This window comes from Pleurodeles waltl, chromosome 9 (assembly GCF_031143425.1).
Source record: "Pleurodeles waltl isolate 20211129_DDA chromosome 9, aPleWal1.hap1.20221129, whole genome shotgun sequence".
NCBI classification, from domain to species: Eukaryota; Metazoa; Chordata; class Amphibia; order Caudata; family Salamandridae; genus Pleurodeles; species Pleurodeles waltl.
In genome coordinates, this window is record NC_090448.1 from 1,190,208,839 (window position 1) to 1,190,227,273 (window position 18,435).

The 18,435-nt window shown below is 50.2% G+C and overlaps 1 protein-coding gene across 1 annotated transcript in view; it reads right to left on the reverse strand.

Annotated features, from left to right (window-relative positions):
- Positions 1-4,200: 4,200 nt before the first annotated feature.
- EMC7 (ER membrane protein complex subunit 7) overlaps positions 4,201-18,435 on the reverse strand; it is a 29,482-nt gene continuing 15,247 nt past the window's right edge. The window contains exons 4-5 of the mRNA XM_069209152.1: positions 17,155-17,235; positions 4,201-4,630 (exon numbers count right to left, since the gene is read on the reverse strand). Of these exons, the coding sequence (XP_069065253.1) occupies positions 4,481-4,630; positions 17,155-17,235 (231 nt within the window). The 3' untranslated portion in view covers positions 4,201-4,480. The remainder of the gene's footprint in view (positions 4,631-17,154; positions 17,236-18,435) is intronic.

The following is an 18,435-nucleotide window of genomic DNA, read 5'->3' on the forward strand; positions in this document are numbered from 1 at the left end:
CCGTTTTTCTGGGCTCGCTCGCACTTGGTTTCTTTAGCACGACCTTTGCCCACTTTTCCTTCCGTTTCTTGTGCTCCCACTCAGTGTCAATCACCTCCTTTTCGATGTGCGAGCCCTTCTCCCTCGGCGAGGTCTCTTGCCTCGCTTGTTCGCCAGAGGTCCATCAGTGACTGAGTTTGTGTCATTTCACGGCACAGCGCGCCTGCTTTTTTGCGTCTCTCCTCTCTCAGCATTTTGGGCTTGAACCCTGCCTGAGCTTTGCAGCCTTCGGTGTCATGGGTTTGCGGTAAACAGAGATTACACACCTGGTGGTTGTCCTTCTGGGCACTCCAGGCAGAAGAGAAAGGGTATGTTCTTCACGTCTCTCAGAGCACCGGGGACCCTGCCCAAGCATTCTCTGGCCTTCTCTATTCTGCCGTCCACATGCTCCACTTACTGATTCATGTCCTTTGCTGGAAATTGGTGGTTTCTTTCAGACCAAAGCCTCATATGACTACTGTGATGTTTCACCTCTGGAACTTTGCTTTCTCCATGATGGTCCTTTTATTCTTCTCTCTTTCAAAAATTGGCGCGCCTTCAGGGATGCTTCTGGACCAAACTGAGAAAAAGAATCCCAAGATGGCGACCACACACAGAGGCTTTCAGGGAACTGGCGTCGAACGTCAGGCAGGGGGCTGGACCAAGGACAAGACCGTGAGACCAGAAAATTCCCAACAAACAATTATGAAAAAAATAGAGAGAAGAGAGACTACTACAACAGAAGAGTTTCAGACCCAATCACTAGATGGCGGAATAATGCACAACATGTGAAACCAGAAAAGAATCAAGCAGCAAAGCCCATGGGATACTGCTGCCCTGAGGCATGAAGGGGGAGATCACAGTACACAGCTCAAGAGATGGGAAGATTACAGCTAGTGTAATAGATCTCATGGTGCACAGCTCAAGAGACGGGAAGCTTACAGCTAGTGTAATAGATCTCATGGTGCACAGCTCACGGTACAGCTCACAGTACAGCTCAAGAGACGGGAAGCTTACAGCTAGTGTAATATATCTCATGGTGCACAGCTCAAGGGTGAGCTCACAGTACACAGCTCAAGAGACAGGAAGCTTACAGCTAGTATAATAGATCTCATGGTGCACAGCTCAAGGGTGAGCTCACAGTACAGCTCAAGAGACGGGAAGCTTACAGCTAGTGTAATAGATCTCATGGTGCACAGCTCAAGAGACGGGAAGCTTACAGCTAGTGTAATAGATCTCATGGTGCACAGCTCACGGTACAGCTCACAGTACAGCTCAAGAGACGGGAAGCTTACAGCTAGTGTAATAGATCTCATGGTGCACAGCTCAAGGGTGAGCTCACAGTACACAGCTCAAGAGACGGGAAGCTTACAGCTAGTGTAATAGATCTCATGGTGCACAGCTCAAGGGTGAGCTCACAGTACAGCTCAAGAGATGGGAAGCTTACAGCTAGTGTAATAGATCTCATGGTGCACAGCTCAAGGGTGAGCTCACAGTACAGCTCAAGAGATGGGAAGCTTACAGCTAGTGTAATAGATCTCATGGTGCACAGCTCAAGGGTGAGCTGTAGCTAGTGTAATAGATCTCATGGTACACAGCTCAAGAGTGAGCTCACAGTACACAGCTCAAGAGACGGGAAGCTTACAGCTAGTGTAATAGATCTCATGGTGTACAGCTCAAGAGTGATCTCAGTACACAGCTCAAGAGACAGAAGCTTACAGCTAGTGTAATAGATCTCATGGTGCACAGCTCAAGGGTGAGCTCACAGTACAGCTCAAGAGACGGGAAGCTTACAGCTAGTGTAATAGATCTCATGGTGCACAGCTCAAGGGTGAGCTCACAGTACAGCTCAAGAGACGGAAGATTACAGCTAGTGTAATAGATCTCATAGTGCACAGCTCAAGGGTGAGCTGTAGCTAGTGTAATAGATCTCATGGTACACAGCTCAAGAGACGGGAAGCTTACAGTTAGTGTAATAGATCTCATGGTACACAGCTCAAGGGTGAGCTCACAGTACAGCTCAAGAGACGGGAAGCTTACAGCTAGTGTAATAGATCTCATGGTACACAGCTCAGGGTGAGAGCTCACAGTACACAGCTCAAGAGATGGGAAGCTTACAGCTAGTGTAATAGATCTCATGGTGCACAGCTCAAGGGTGAGCTCACAGTACACAGCTCAAGAGACGGGAAGCTTACAGCTAGTATAATAGATCTCATGGTGCACAGCTCAAGGGTGAGCTCACAGTACAGCTCACAAGACGGGAAGCTTACAGCTAGTGTAATAGATCTCATGGTGCACAGCTCAAGGGTGAGCTCACAGTACACAGCTCAAGAGACGGGAAGCTTACAGCTAGTGTAATAGATCTCATGGTGCACAGCTCAAGGGTGAGCTCACAGTACAGCTCAAGAGACGGAAGATTACAGCTAGTGTAATAGATCTCATAGTACACAGCTCAAGGGTGAGCTCACAGTACACAGCTCAAGAGACGGGAAGCTTACAGCTAGTGTAATAGATCTCATGGTGTACAGCTCAAGAGTGATCTCAGTACACAGCTCAAGAGACAGAAGCTTACAGCTAGTGTAATAGATCTCATGGTGCACAGCTCAAGGGTGAACTCACAGTACAGCTCAAGAGACGGGAAGCTTACAGCTAGTGTAATATATCTCATGGTGCACAGCTCAAGGGTGAGCTCACAGTACAGCTCAAGAGACGGGAAGCTTACAGCTAGTGTAATAGATCTCATGGTGTACAGCTCAAGGGTGAACTCACAGTACAGCTCAAGAGACGGGAAGCTTACAGCTAGTGTAATATATCTCATGGTGCACAGCTCAAGGGTGAGCTCACAGTACAGCTCAAGAGACGGGAAGCTTACAGCTAGTGTAATATATCTCATGGTGCACAGCTCAAGGGTGAGCTCACAGTACACAGCTCAAGAGACAGGAAGCTTACAGCTAGTATAATAGATCTCATGGTGCACAGCTCAAGGGTGAGCTCACAGTACAGCTCAAGAGACGGGAAGCTTACAGCTAGTGTAATAGATCTCATGGTGCACAGCTCAAGAGACGGGAAGCTTACAGCTAGTGTAATAGATCTCATGGTGCACAGCTCACGGTACAGCTCACAGTACAGCTCAAGAGACGGGAAGCTTACAGCTAGTGTAATAGATCTCATGGTGCACAGCTCAAGGGTGAGCTCACAGTACACAGCTCAAGAGACGGGAAGCTTACAGCTAGTGTAATAGATCTCATGGTGCACAGCTCAAGGGTGAGATCACAGTACAGCTCAAGAGAAGGGAAGCTTACAGCTAGTGTAATAGATCTCATGGTACACAGCTCAAGGGTGAGCTCACAGTACATCTCAAGAGACGGGAAGCTTACAGCTAGTGTAATAGATCTCATGGTGTACAGCTCAAGGGTGAACTCACAGTACAGCTCAAGAGAAGGGAAGCTTACAGCTAGTGTAATAGATCTCATGGTGCACAGCTCAAGGGTGAGATCACAGCTCAAGAGAAGGGAAGCTTACAGCTAGTGTAATAGATCTCATGGTGCACAGCTCAAGGGTGAGATCACAGTACAGCTCAAGAGAAGGGAAGCTTACAGCTAGTGTAATAGATCTCATGGTGCACAGCTCAAGGGTGAGCTCACAGTACAGCTCAAGAGACGGGAAGCTTACAGCTAGTGTAATAGATCTCATGGTGCACAGCTCAAGGGTGAGCTCACAGTACACAGCTCAAGAGACGGGAAGCTTACAGCCAGTGTAATAGATCTCATGGTACACAGCTCAAGGGTGAGCTCACAGTACAGCTCAAGAGACGGGAAGCTTACAGCTAGTGTAATAGATCTCATGGTGCACAGCTCAAGGGTGAGAGCTCACAGTACACAGCTCAAGAGACGGGAAGATTACAGATACTGTGAAAGGTAACCCCTGATTTCCAACTATTATTCTTTCTATGCAGGTACCTAAGCTGATGAGATTTAGTAACACTCTGTAAACCATCGCTAGATGGCCATTTGCGGGATAAATAAATAATCTTTCATTAGGAGTCTGTGTGGTGGATAAGTACGTTACTCATTGCAGATCAAACTGCTGGACTCTCGCCCTTCAATTCCCCCCCCTTGCCACTCATCCCCAGGCCCTCTCCCTGCCCAACCCCCACAGGGCGGATAACACAAGGACAGGGAGCAGTGATAAGACATGTTTATTACACATCCAGGTACAATGTTCATAAGTTAATTTCTTGTGCATATTTATCTATGGACCATGAGACATCCACTTCCATGCAGTCCACCCCCCTGGACTGGAGAGCGAAGATGGAAGCCCTGCCTCACTCTGCGCCTTAAATAAGCTAAAATCTCTGACCGTATCCAACAAAGTCCAAACGAGCTCTTACATGACATGATAAGTACAGTACGGTCCGGTGCCGCTCCGACAAGCCCACGGATGCTCGCACCAGGAGGCGCGACTACCTCCGCTTCCCCGGGCCGCTCTTGCTCACTTTGCTGCTGCTACTAGACTTGCTGGAGGACTTGGAAGTGAAGAACTGGGTCACGAACTCAGACACATCCGGGAGTTCAGGGCTCGAATTCAACATGCTCATTGACTGCTCCATTTCCTAGAAAAGAGACATGAAAAACCATCACAATACTGTACAACGAGCCAAGAAAACAGTCTATTAGGGAGAACTAGAGGCCCATCCCACCGACAGGACCTGGTTATAGTCAAGTTGTCTCTCTCCAGTAAGGGCACCCTTTAGAGTCCTGGAGGTACGGCTAGTGGACTCGCCAGATCCACATCACGTATACGTTTCAAGCATTCAAGGACTCAGCCAGCGTCTGGCCCATTTAAGCTGCTCAATGCCTTGCCACACAGACCCTACACACTGCATCGATACTTCACCATTCATGTCCCAGACCACTCTGAATTTACTCCTGTTGGACCTCGCCCTTTCTACAGGGTCATTCCCAAACTTTTTGCCTTCCTCCTCCTATTTTTTCCTGACCCCTTTTTGTTAGCTTTAGGGCTCTGGGCACCTTACCATTGCTGATCAGTGATAAAAGTGCAGGTGCGCTCCCTTCTAAAATAGGCATGATTGGCTTATACCCAATTGGCACATTTAATTTACCTACAAGTTCCTTGTACAGGGGTATCCCTATATCCATTAAATGAGACTGGTGCGCCTGCAGCCTTGCTTGTGCCACCCACAGAAGTAGCCTTTCAAACCTGTCTCGGGCCTGCTACCGCAGAGCCTGCGTGCGCACTTTACTGCCACAGGGTCCTGGCATCTAAATTTAATTGCCAGGCCTGGAACTCCCCTTTTCCTACATACAAGTCACCCCTAGGTAGGTCCTAGCTAGCCCTATGGGCAGGGTGCTTTGTATGTACAAGGTAGGGCTTGTCTGTATGTACTATACTTCCTGGTAGTGACAAACAGCCTATTTGGTGTCTCACTGCTGTGAGTGCTGCCTACTCATAGGATTGCATTGGGAATGCCCTGCCTTAGGTCTAGGGGGTATTGTCTGATCTATGAGGGGTAGTGTAGGCATGTTTGGTGTGGTTGTAATGGTGGTGAGACATGCTGCTTACTGGTCTAGGTGGAATCTTTATTACCCTTCGAGAAATGTCACTTCTAGAAAGTGGGCATTTCTCTGTGCTTATGCCACTGGTGTTTTTCAGCTTGCCTCTAATCCACGCCTGGGGCAGAGTCAGACAGCCTGTACACAGGGAGGGTGGAGGTGTCACAAGAGTACATCTGCATACTGAATGGTCTTCCTGTGCGGGGAGAATGAGAGGCGGGCACACCTGCATTGGTAGAGGCTGTGCCCTGGCCTCACACAAAGGGCTCGTTTACCCCTGCTGATGACTGGAGCCTGTGCTGGAGCAGTAATGGGACACTCCTGAAACCAGTTAGTACTGGTTGGAACCCCTTCTCCCCCTTTTGTGGAGACTGTGCAAAATGAGTATAAGTACAGGGGGTCTCCCTCCACATTGTTAGAGCATGTTTGGAACTGGGACCGAACCTCTGCCAGATGGCTACAGGACTGCACTAGGGACTCATCTGGACTGCCCTTCTGTTTGTGGCCCTGCTGCCCGGCTCCTGCGAGTGGCACAAAGGACTCATCAGGATCGCTTTTCTGCTTGTTGCCCTGCTGACCAGCTGCCCCCTAGGCTTGGACGGAACTGGCATTGCTGGACTGTTGGCAGCGATCGCCCGTACTTGCCTGTGAGGGGTGCTGGTCTCCCCGTCCGCAGCCACCTGTCTTCGTACCCCACCTCAAATGCCTATGTGGAGCCCAGCGTGTGGTGAACACTGTGTGAGGCTCCCTGCTCCATCCTAGTGCAAAGTGAGCGTTTTGGGGGGTAATCTGAAACAGTGCGTCAGGAACGCTGTTTTGAACTGGATGCGACGCAAGAGAAGTACGCTACCTGCTTGGGGCTAGGTTTCTATAATAGGAGCGCAGGAGCTCGAGGATCGGGGCGGGTGTGTCCCAGTCTACTTCAATTTCAAAAGGAAGCCCAGGTGTGCTACAACCTTTATTTAGAAAGCATTATTTACATGGTGTGCCTTGTTCAGTAACGCTCATATAATTAGCCCTGCTGATGATGATCTATTGCTTGGTTTTGGTGCCTGACACATGCCAGGCGGGAATGTTTCATTGTATGTACATTCGTGATAGTGTCTTAGCCAATGCTAACATCTTTACTGTGACTGGTGCATTTTTCGTGAGAATGACAACCTGCCTACTGCTTGTGATGGAGAATATCAGTAACCTGTATGTTTACCTGACTACTGCTTATTGTTGCAGAGTACTAGTAACCTGTGTGATGTTCTGACTGCTTGTGTAGAAGGCTATTACCGATGCATGTTATTTTTGGTCTACTGTCTGTAATACAGTTTATTTTTTATATAACTTGCTGTTGCTTTTCCTTTGTGGTATATTTATTGTGTCACACGTGTTGTGCAATCGCTTTACACATTGCCTCTGGGATAAGCCTGACTGCTCGTGCCAAGCTACCAAGGGGGTGAGCGGGGGTTATCTTGGGTGTGTAGCTCCCTTGCCCTGGCTAGAGTGGGTGGGTTCTGCCTGGCTTAGTTGCACACCCTAGTCAACCAGAGACCCCATTTCTAACAATTTCTATTACTGCCTCCAGGATTTCTGCTGTAGACAGGCCATGCATTCAGTGCCCATTGCAAGGTAACCTGCTATAGTGTTAGTCCTACTTCTGCTGGCAGGTCCCTCCCCGCGCCACCTCCTCACCGTCTGTTTGCCTGATTGTCCTGCTTTCCCCGCCGCTGCGCCCCCCGCAGCCCCCCCCCCCCAGCCCTCTCATTCGCCAAGCCCTCCCTCCTCCCAGCTGCCACTTCCACCCTTCCTCCCCTCCTCTCCTCTTATGGCAGCCGCGGCACAGCCGCGCCTTTGGCACGCCAAAGGCAAGCCCGTCTGCGCTCATCCGTGCCAAGAAGGCGCCCAGCGCCAGTCCTCCTGGCCCTCTCAGATACACCTACTCCCCCCCGCCCCCCCCCTCACCCTCACCACCCAGGCCCCCGCCCCACATGCACCCCATCTAGCCCCACACACACTCATGGCCCCTTCACCTTCCACACCTGTCACTTCTCCTGCTACTCATCCCTCACACCACACACCAACCATAGCGACCCCACCTTCAACAAACACAACACCCCCAACACAAGACACACACCCTGCCCCCACCAACCAACCTCAGAGCACACCAACCCACAACCAGAACACACCCCACAACAACTCCCTCACGCACCACACCAACGCCACCCACCACAACCACCTCAACTGCCTGCTCCTCAACATCCGCTCCATTCACAAACATGCCATAGAAGTCTGGGACCTCATCACATCACGCTCACCTGACATCGCCCTCCTCACGGAAACCTGGACCAACCCCTCCTCAGAACCCGACATAGCCACCCCCAAGAGATACAAACTCCAACACAAAGACCGCCTCAACAGGCCAGGCGGTGGCATCCTACACAGAGACACCACCACCAGCTCCCAAGACACTATCGACAACACTGAACACATGCACTTCCTCATCCACATAACTCCTCCACCCTCAAAGGTACACTAATCTACAGACCACCCGGACCACGCCCCGCCTTCTGCGATACCATCGCCGACAGCATCAGCTCACAAGCCCTCACCTCCACAGACTACATCATCCTCAGTGATTTCAACTTTCACTTGGAAAACCCACAAGACCACAACACTACCTCCTTCATAGACAACCTCACCAACCTCGGACTCCAACAACTGGTCACCACGCCCACCTAACTCAACAGGACACACTCTCAACGCAATTTTCACCTCAAGCCAACAAATAGCCTACACCCACACCACCGAACTCCTCTGGACTGACCACCACTGTGTCCACTTCTCCTTCACCAAACCCCCCCACACACTACCATCAACACACCACACCCTACTGCATGTGGGACAAGATCCCCACAGAACGACTAAACTCCCAACTGGCCCATAACCTCCCCACCCCCCCCCCCCCCACGCCAATGACACAAACACAGAAGCACACAACCTCTCCAAATGGATCACTACCTGTGCAGACACACTACCCACCCTGAGAAAACACATCGCCTCCCGCAACATCAAGAACGCCCCATGGTTCACCCCTGAACTCCAAGACTCCAAGCGCAAATGCCGCCAAGCTGAGAAAATATGGGGATTAGAACCTTCCACAACCAACTTCTCCACCCTCAAAACCACCATTCGCACCCATCACCAACTCATACGCACCGCCAAAAGAGATCATTACAAGACACGCCTGACAACAACTCCACACACACACACAGCCCCTATGTGACACCCTTTTCAACCACTTCCTCCACAAACTCCTGGACATCCACAACAGCTTCATACCATACACACCCCTCACTCACCCAACCCAACCCCCACTCATGTCCCGCCCACCACACTCTCCACATGAACCCCCACCACACACGACGAAACCGAAAAAACCATGAACTCCATCCACTCCGGTTCCCCCTCCGACCCCTGCCCACACCGCATCTACAACAAAGCTAGCCCAACCATCGCCCCCATACTCTACAACATAATCAACTCCTCTTTCGACTCCGCCACCTACCCAGACCCCTGGAAGCACGCTGAAATCACCTCTCTCCTAAAAAACAAAAACAAAAAAAAACAAAAAAAACCACACACAACAAGCCGACCCAGAGATCCTCTCTAACTACCACCCCATCTCCCTCCTCCCTTTCCCTGCCAAGGTTGCAGAGAAATTAGTCAACACCCGCCTATCCCACTTCCACAAAGCAAACAACACTCTTGACCCCTCACAATCCGGGTTCCGCAAAAACCACAGCACGGAAACTGCCCTCATCGCATGCACGGACGACATCAGGACCAAAGTCGACAAAGGCGAGACCGCCGCACTCATCCTCCTAGACCTCTCCGCAGCCTTTGACACCGTCTGCCACCACACACTCCGCACAACATAGGAATTCGCCACAAAGCCTTAGACTGGCTCACCTCCTTCCTCACCGACCGGACCCAGAGAGTCCGCCTTCCGCCCTTCCACTCCAACATCACCAAGATCACCTGCGGAGTCCGCTAAGGGTCCTCCCTCAGCCCCACACTCTTCAACATCTACATGGTCCCCCTAGCCAACATCCTCCGAGCACATGGAATCACTATCCTCTCCTATGCAGATGACACCCAACTCATCCTCTCCCTCACCCGCAACCCCACCACCGCCAAAACCAACCTACATGCCGCTCTCCTCAACACCGCCAACTGGATGACCACTAACCACCTCAAGCTCAACTAAAAAAAAAAACGAGCGCATCATCTTCGGCCCCAACAAAATCACATGGGACGACTCCCAGTTGCCCACCGCCCTAGGCCCCGCACCCACCCCCGCAAACCACACACGCAACCTCGGCATCATCCTTGACCCCTCCCTCTCCATGACACAGCAAATCAATGCTCTAACCTCCTCCTGCTTCCACACACTCCACACTCTAAAAAAAAAAAAAAAATCCTTCAAATGGATTCCCCCAGAAACCAGAAAGACAGTCACCCACACACTTAGCAGCAGACTGGACTACGGTAACACCCTCTACGCCGGCACCACACTCAAACTCAAACGCAAACTCCAGAGAATCCAGAACACAGCCGCACGCCTCGTCCTTGGCCTCCCCCGCCACGAACGAATCTCACCACACCTCAAATCCCTTCACTGGCTCCCCCTAGACAAGAGAATCACATTCAAGATCCTCATCCACGCACACAAATCCCTCCACAACACCGGGCCAACCTACCTCAACGAAAGAGTTAACTTCCACACTCCCACACGCAACCTCAGATCAGCCGACCTCGTCCTAGCCACAGTCCCCCACATCCAACGCACCACCACAGGAGGCAGGTCTTTCTCCTACCTCGCCCCCAAAACCTGGATCTCCATCCCCACCGACCTTCGCAAAACCAAAGAGCTCCTGGTCTTCAGAAAGAATCTCAAGACATGGTTGTTCGATTAGTGACCCTCCCTGCCGCCCCACCCCTATTCCCCCACACCCCCCAATTTCCCCTCCCCCCAGCACCTTGAGACCCTCACGGGTGAGTAGCACGCTCTACAAAGTTTTTTGATTGATTGAGTCCTGTGCCCCCTGCTTAGTTGTCTCTAGCTGCAGTAGGTGTGTAGGAAACCTACACAGAGTGGCACTAAAGGCTACAGCGATACAAAGAGAAGCATAAGTCCACACACCGGATGCAGCACACTTGTCCTCTGAGGAAGGGCCTCTTGCGTGGATGTTTTTATGTAACAACGCTGAGGGTCCAGTGGTATTGTTAGGTCGTTTGCGAGTGCTTTCGTGGGAGTGTAGGTCTTGTGGTGCTCAACCTGTGTCTATATGTTCATACTCTTGAGTCAGCGGCTCCCTCTGAACTTCGAGAACACAAAACCTCTTTAGTTCTCTGTGCATTTCTTGCAGTTAGCCCTCATTCTCCAGTGGCCCAGTGATTGTGGGGGGTCTACAAGTTTAGGACAGCACCTGAGAGCATGTGGGATGTGAATTGTGACATACTTTTCTGTTTTTGGTCACACAATACCACAAACTACTAGAAGGGCAACCCTCCAATCAGAGGTAAGTAATACACTAAATTTATACACTAGCAACCAGTAATAGGCATAGAAAAGGTTAGAAAACAATGCAAATACTAATAAGCAATAATGATCTTGGGGGAGCCCAAACCATATACTAAAAAAATGGAATTCGAATACAGGACCCTAACCTAGGTAAGTGGAATGTGTAGAGGGAAGCTGGGAATACTAGGAAACCACAGAGGTGAGTAACAGTACCCCCAGCGACCAGGAAAGCAGGAATAAATTACTGGAATTTCCCCAAACCACCCAAAGGGAGGAAAAGACACCCAGACAAGACTGCAAGAAAACCAGCTGTGGATTCCTGAAGAGGAAGACCTGTGGAGAGAGGGGACCAGGTCCAAGAGTCACAGTGGAGTCCAGGAGGAGGTGGAGCTACCGCCCATCCAGCTGTGGATGCAGGAGTTGGTCGACGGTGATGAAGATCTCATCAGCACTGCAACCCTGGAGCCGGAGAAGAGTTCCTGAAGGATGCAGATGTCCCACGCTAGAGTGAAGACTGCAGATGGGTGTCAATGAAGGAATTCCACTTACAAGCCTTGGCAAAGGCATACTCGCACTTAGTGGAAAAGTGGCGCTCATCTAGGAGGGAGAGTCCGAGGTGACCCTCGGAAACACAGAGCCCACAGGAGCAGAGGCAGCACCCACAGGAGTACCACAGGAAAGGGCACAGAAGTTGCAGGAGCCCACACAGCACTACAGAAAGGTTCCCATGGTGCAGGAGAACCATGCAGAGGGCTCTGCATCGCAGGAAGGAGTGTTGGAGATTGGAGCTACACATCACTTGAAGATCCCTTGGAGGAGATGCAAACAAGCCTTGGCAGCTGCAAGAGAAGAGGTGCACGGGGTACTGTCCTGCGTGGGAAGGCAAAGGTTTACCTCCACCAAAGTTGGAGAGCTGGCAGAGAGGACCAAGAGGAGTACTCCGGACCACCACACGTGATGCAGGATGCACGCAGCTCAGGATGAGAAGAAATCCACGCAACCGGACATCATTGCAGCAGGTGCCTGCGGATGCAGGAGAGTGACTCATTCACTCCAAGGAAAATTCCTTCTTTATTCTGGTGCAGACTGAAGACACGCCGCCCTCAGTGGATGCACAGACGGTGGAAATGTTGCAGTTGCTGGCAGGAGCCCTGGAAACAATGTTGCAGACAAGTTCTTCTCATTGGAGGCAGATTGTTGGGTCCTGGAGGGTCCAGTGACAGTTCCGGAGGCCAGAAGTCAGAGTGAACATTGCAGAGCAATCCAGCTGGAATCTTGCGAGCTGAACCCGAGGACCCACCAGAGAGAGAGACCCTAAACAGCCCTGAAAAGGAGATTGGTCACCTAGCCAGATGGGGGCTCTGACATCACCTGGCTAGGCACTCAGATGCTCCCAGAGTTTCTTGGCAACCATGGAAACAAGATGGCAGAACCCAGGTACCCTCTGGAGGAGCTCTGGGCACCACCCCTGGGGTGGTGATGGACAGGGGAGTGGTCACTCCCCTTTTTATTTTCCAGTTTCATGCCAGAGCAGGGACTGGGGCTCCCTGAACCAGTGTAGAGTGATTTACGCAGAGAGAGCACCAAATGTGCCCTTCAAAGAATACCAGTGGCATGGGAGGCTACCCCTCCCAAGTCAGTCACACCTGTTTCCAAAGGGAACAGGTGTTATCTCCCTCCCCAAAGGAAATCCTTTGTTCTGCCTTCCTGGGCTTGATTTGATCAAGCAACAGGAGGGCAGAAACCTGAGGGATGGCAGCAGCCTGGCCTGCCTGGAAAACCCTGTAAGACTCGTGGTAGCAATGCTGGGAGGTTCTCTAAGGAGCCCCCAGAGTGCGAGGACCCCCCAGTGTGCATGGAATCATACTTCCAATAGTATTGGGGTATGAGTCCAACATGTTTGATACCAAACATGCCCAGGTTCGGAGTTACTATTATGTACCTGGACATAGGTAGTGACTTATGTCCAGTACACATATAAAATGGCATCCCCGCACTCATGAAGTCCAGTAAAATGGTGCCATAGTTTGTGTGGGGCACCTCTGCTAGTGCAGGGGTGCCCTCACACACAGGTACCTGCCCTCTGGACTGAGAGGGCCTACCATAGGGTTGACTTACAGTGAACTGGTGTACTGACCTGTAGTGAAAACAGGTGCATGTGCCCGGTTCACACAGACTGCAATGGCAGGCCTGCAGAACCTTTTGCATGGGCTCCCTATGGGTGGCAGAATAACTGTTGCAGCCCATAGGGATCCCCTGGAACCCCAATGCCCTGGGTACCATATACTAGGGACTTACATTGGGAGAAAGGGGAGGAAGGGGGGGGTGTCAGTATGCCAAATGTGGGAAGAAAAAGATAGTTACCTAAATTTACAGGAGAGAGCATAAACCATTGCGGTCCTGGTTAGCAGGATAGAGGGCACTTTCCTACAACACACAATACTGGGCCGCCGCTAACTGGGGTGTGGTGGGGAGTGTAGATACTTAGTCACAAGTGCCAAAATGCAGTAGTGATTCACAGGATTTCTTCTACCAACCAGATGTGCCACCCAGTCAGTGTTTGTGTGCTGGAGGCAGGGTGCACTCTGCATTGGTAAGGGAACGATGGGGAGACTGATGCATGTGGATAGGAGTCGGAATCAATCCACCCATCCAGTCATTAATGCACGCCCTTTCATTGCTGCAGGAATACAGAGCCGGTGGCAGCTCTAAGGAAGTGACCATCCGGCTTACAACCTTAGTTTACACCGACATTTACTCTGTGGTTAAATTTCACTGTTTTAATGAATAATTCTATTTTATTAAATAACCTGTTGTTGTCGGTCTGTTTATATGTGTTTTTGTGTTTTAGACGTACTCTTTCGTTTAGAAGATCTTGACTGCATACGATTACTCGACCACTGCAATCTAGGACCCAGGCTTCCACATCTGAAGTGCCTCCTCCATGGTCATGAGTGGGCTTCTTCAGGGATCAGCAGAAGCTCATGTACTCAAGAGCAGTATGTTCACTGACCCACTAAAACAGTCTCTGTACGAACCTTACAAATAAAAGCGACAGACACCAAGCAAACAGTATCTTGAACTCATAACTGCTTTATCCTATCTAACAAAGATACTTGAGAAATGTGTGGCTGCACAACTAAACAGTTTATCAAGAAATGCTTTTCTAACCATGCTTCTGTGCTGGGCAAAGGACAGAAAGGAGCCTCCTTGTGATTGTAGGTGGCTCTTCAGGACTGCAGAGGACTCACCGCCTCCTACTTCTACTCAGCCCAGTATTAACATGTCTTAACTGGCTTCAGTGCCATCTCTCCAACTTCCTTCATCAATGGAATGTTGTCACATTCATCACCTAACCAGTAAGGGGGGAGGTTAGAGAGGAGGAGGAGGAGGAGGAGGAGGAGTGTGTGTGTGTGATTTCTATAGCACAAACCTATCAAAAGGGCAGCAAAGCACTCTCCAGAGACCAGTGTAAAGTCAGTGAGTGATAGAAGGTGGTTTTCATACAGTTAATTCCCTTTAAAGAGGTGAGTCTTCAATTCTTTCCTAAACTGGAACAGTCCTAAAGGACAAGCAGGATGTTGATTCGGAGGCCGGGGGACGCAGATGGATAACAGTGTATCCTTCCATTAATATGCAGATTAAACCAGCTAAATGAGCTGTTGAAAAGGCCTACCACTTATAAAATCAACTTCTAAGTTAAGAACCTGAACATCAAACTAGACCCTCAAAAACTGATCTCTGCCAAACAAGCTACCAAATTGATAAACTAAGGAACTGCAGGATTCCACTGACCGCAAGAGAAAGAAATACAGTGAATATCAGATGTTGTTTGTTAGTTAGAAATGTGTTAATGGTTCGACTTGATGGTAGCCTCTTCTCCGAAAGAAATACCCATCCTTCTTGTGAACGAGTACTCATTCGGAATGGATCCTTTGCACTTTGAGGACTTGTGGATGTGAAGTGTCAGCTTCCTCAAAGTTTCTGGAGTTCAATTGTCTTGGGGCACTTCCCGTCAGTATGCCCAGTGACACTATTTGCCACGCAGAAACGTCCAGTTACTACTAGAATGCGTACTGCACAGGATGGACAGGTGTTGCTGATGTTGCTGCAGCCTTTCTTGCTCTAGCAAAGGGTCGCATTTCATGGCAATGTGATCTCTCCTGGTGCTGCTGTTGCACTGTTGACAGATGTGGATGGACGAGAAGTTTGCATAGGTGAATTCTTTTTTTGCTCTAAAATGCTACCGCCTTTCAGGGAGTCCACTTCAGCTTTTCTTCTATGCATTGCATTGTCGGCGTGTGTTGTCCTGTCTTAAGGCAGCAGAAAGGTGAAGAGGAAGCTACTGCCATAACTGTGCTTTCTGGGACAGCAGATTCAGCTTGGGCCCTGTACGTTCTCTCAGAATCAGCCTGGGCCCTGAGAGGCACTATGGGCCTCACTACAAGGCTGGCAGTCTTAGGACCAACCACCTCACGATGGCGGTCGGATCACTGCAAACAGGGCGGTTCAACTGCTCCGCTGCAGCTAGACGGTCCAGGCAGTTGTAATCCGCCAGGGCAGAGCTGACCTGGGGATTACGAGGCCCCATCTGCCAGCCTTCACATGGCAGTAAACACTGCCATGGAAAGGCTGACTGAATGGGGTGTCGGGGGGTGCCCCTGCACTGACATGCATTTGGCATGGGCAGTGCAGAGGCCCCCCATGCACATCCCCATTGCACATTTTGCTGCCCGAATTACAGGCAGTGAAATGAGCGACGGGTGCTGCTGCACCCAACGCACCACAATATTGTCATTGTCTCAATTACGAGCTGGCGTCAATGTTGTGGCGAGTGTTCCGGCCCAGCAGAACACTCCTAATATGGAGGGCAAAAGATCTTCATTACTGGCAGTCTTTTGCCTGGAGCGGCTTTGGGGTCCTGTGAAAGGACCGGCAAAGTCATAATGAGGCCCTATAAATTTAAATATAAGAGAAAATATGCTAGCTATCTCTTTTTTTTATTTTTTATTTAGACTGCCGATTATAAAAATGGTGCAAAATTCACCAGACATTATCAATAAGGGGGGGAAAAAAAATCAAAGTCCTAAATAAGCATAATCAGCGTTTGTGACTTCAGTAAGGATTGCGTGACGGAGAACCGTGAGGCCCTGGTTCATCACGTGACTACAGATAAGTGGACCAAACCACGATCCCATCCTGATCGCTTGACTTCTGTGTTCTTTAGAAAACCTGTAAAGTTCATCTTTCCACCCCACCCGAGATCAAGGGTTTGCAGTTACTGCTGTACGAAAGGCACATTAAGAACAAGCAGAGAGATACTCAATTTCCTCCTACAATATAACTAACTAATAAAACCCTTAAAAACAGAAAAATAAGATCTCAGGGTCCAGTGATCCTCAGAATATAAAAATAAGGATTACGAGGGCGCTCAAGCGAGTCTGGCAGGAGATATACTCCTTGGAGGGTAAATACAAGGCAATGAAGGGGCACAATGTGTACGTGGGAGCAGGGTACATGAGAGGAGCATCTGTTGTGACAGTACGAGTCTTCCTGCCCAAAGACGCTTTCAAAGGCGCAAGGCGCTCACTTGCTGTTCTTGAGTTAAGTCCAGACTTTCCCTGAGGTCTGAGGCTGTTCTGTCAGTAACAGATTCACTACTGTTTGCTCGGCTTACAGGGCTTCTGTTTTTTCAGATGTAAATAAGTCATTCTAAGCATCAATCTGACACCTCGTAGCTTCAGTTTTGTTTTTGAAGACATTATACAGATTGCCCTCTTGAAACCACATCTACACAAAATTTGTTTTGAGTTTTGTACAACCTGCAGAAGGCGCCTCTTAGAGGTCTCTGTGGTCAATAGTTGGTACGCTTTGCTGAATTCTCCTTAGTTCAACTGTTATCAGGAAGTTGAGATTCTCTGAAGCAAAGCAGGGACCTTCTACAACATCATTCCCTAAGACGTTAGGTAGATCAGTCACATCACTCACCCGCCTCATCTCAGGATCGCTGGTGTTCACCACCTTAGGCAGCAGCACGAAGATGAGCAGGGGAAGCACCATCATCATCACCTGCCGGAGGAGAAGGAAGAGTCACTCTAGGCACCGCAAAGGACCCACATTCGTCTCATTCATAGGGCTTCAAGGAGAGGAGTCGCTTCACGCACTGCACAGAACCCACATATGTCTCATTCATAGGGCTTCAAGGAGAGGAGTCGCTCCACGCACTGCACAGAACCCACATATGTCTCATTCATAGGGCTTCAAGGAGAGGAGTCGCTTCACGCACGGCACAGAACCCACATATGTCTCATTCATAGGGCTTCAAGGAGAGGAGTCGCTTCACGCACTGCACAGAACCCACATATGTCTCATTCATAGGGCTTCAAGGAGAGGAGTCGCTTCACGCACTGCACAGCACCCACATACATCTCATTCAAAAGGACTTCAAGGAGAGGAGTCGCTCCATGCACCGCACAGGACCCACATACGTCTCATTCATAGGGCTTCAAGGAGAGGAGTCGCTCCATGCACCGCACAGGACCCACATACGTCTCATTCATAGGGCTTCAAGGAGAGGAGTCGCTCCATGCACTGCACAGGACCCACATACGTCTCATTCATAAGGCTTCAAGGAGAGGAGTCACTCCATGCACCGCACAGGACCCACATACGGCTCATTCAAAGGACTTCAAGGAGACGAGTCGCTCCATGAACGGCACAGGACCCACATACGTCTCATTCATAAGGCTTCAAGGAGAGAGGTCACTCCAGGCACCGGACAGGACCCACATACGTCTCATTCATAGGGCTTCAAGGAGAGAGGTCACTCCAGGCACCAGACAGGACCCACATACGTCGCATTCATAGGGCTTCAAGGAGAGAGGTCACTCCGAGCACCACACAGGACCCACATACGTCTCATTCATAGGGCTTCAAGGAGAGGAGTCGCTTCACGCACTGCACAGAACCCACATACGTTTCATTCATAGGGCTTCAAGGAGCGGAGTCGCTCCAGGCACCGCACAGGACCCACATACGTCTCATTCATAGGGCTTCAAGGAGAGGAGTCGCTTCACGCACTGCACAGCACCCACATACATCTCATTCAAAAGGACTTCAAGGAGAGGAGTCGCTCCATGCACCGCACAGGACCCACATACGTCTCATTCATAGGGCTTCAAGGAGAGGAGTCGCTCCATGCACTGCACAGGACCCACATACGTCTCATTCATAAGGCTTCAAGGAGAGGAGTCGCTCCATGCACCGCAC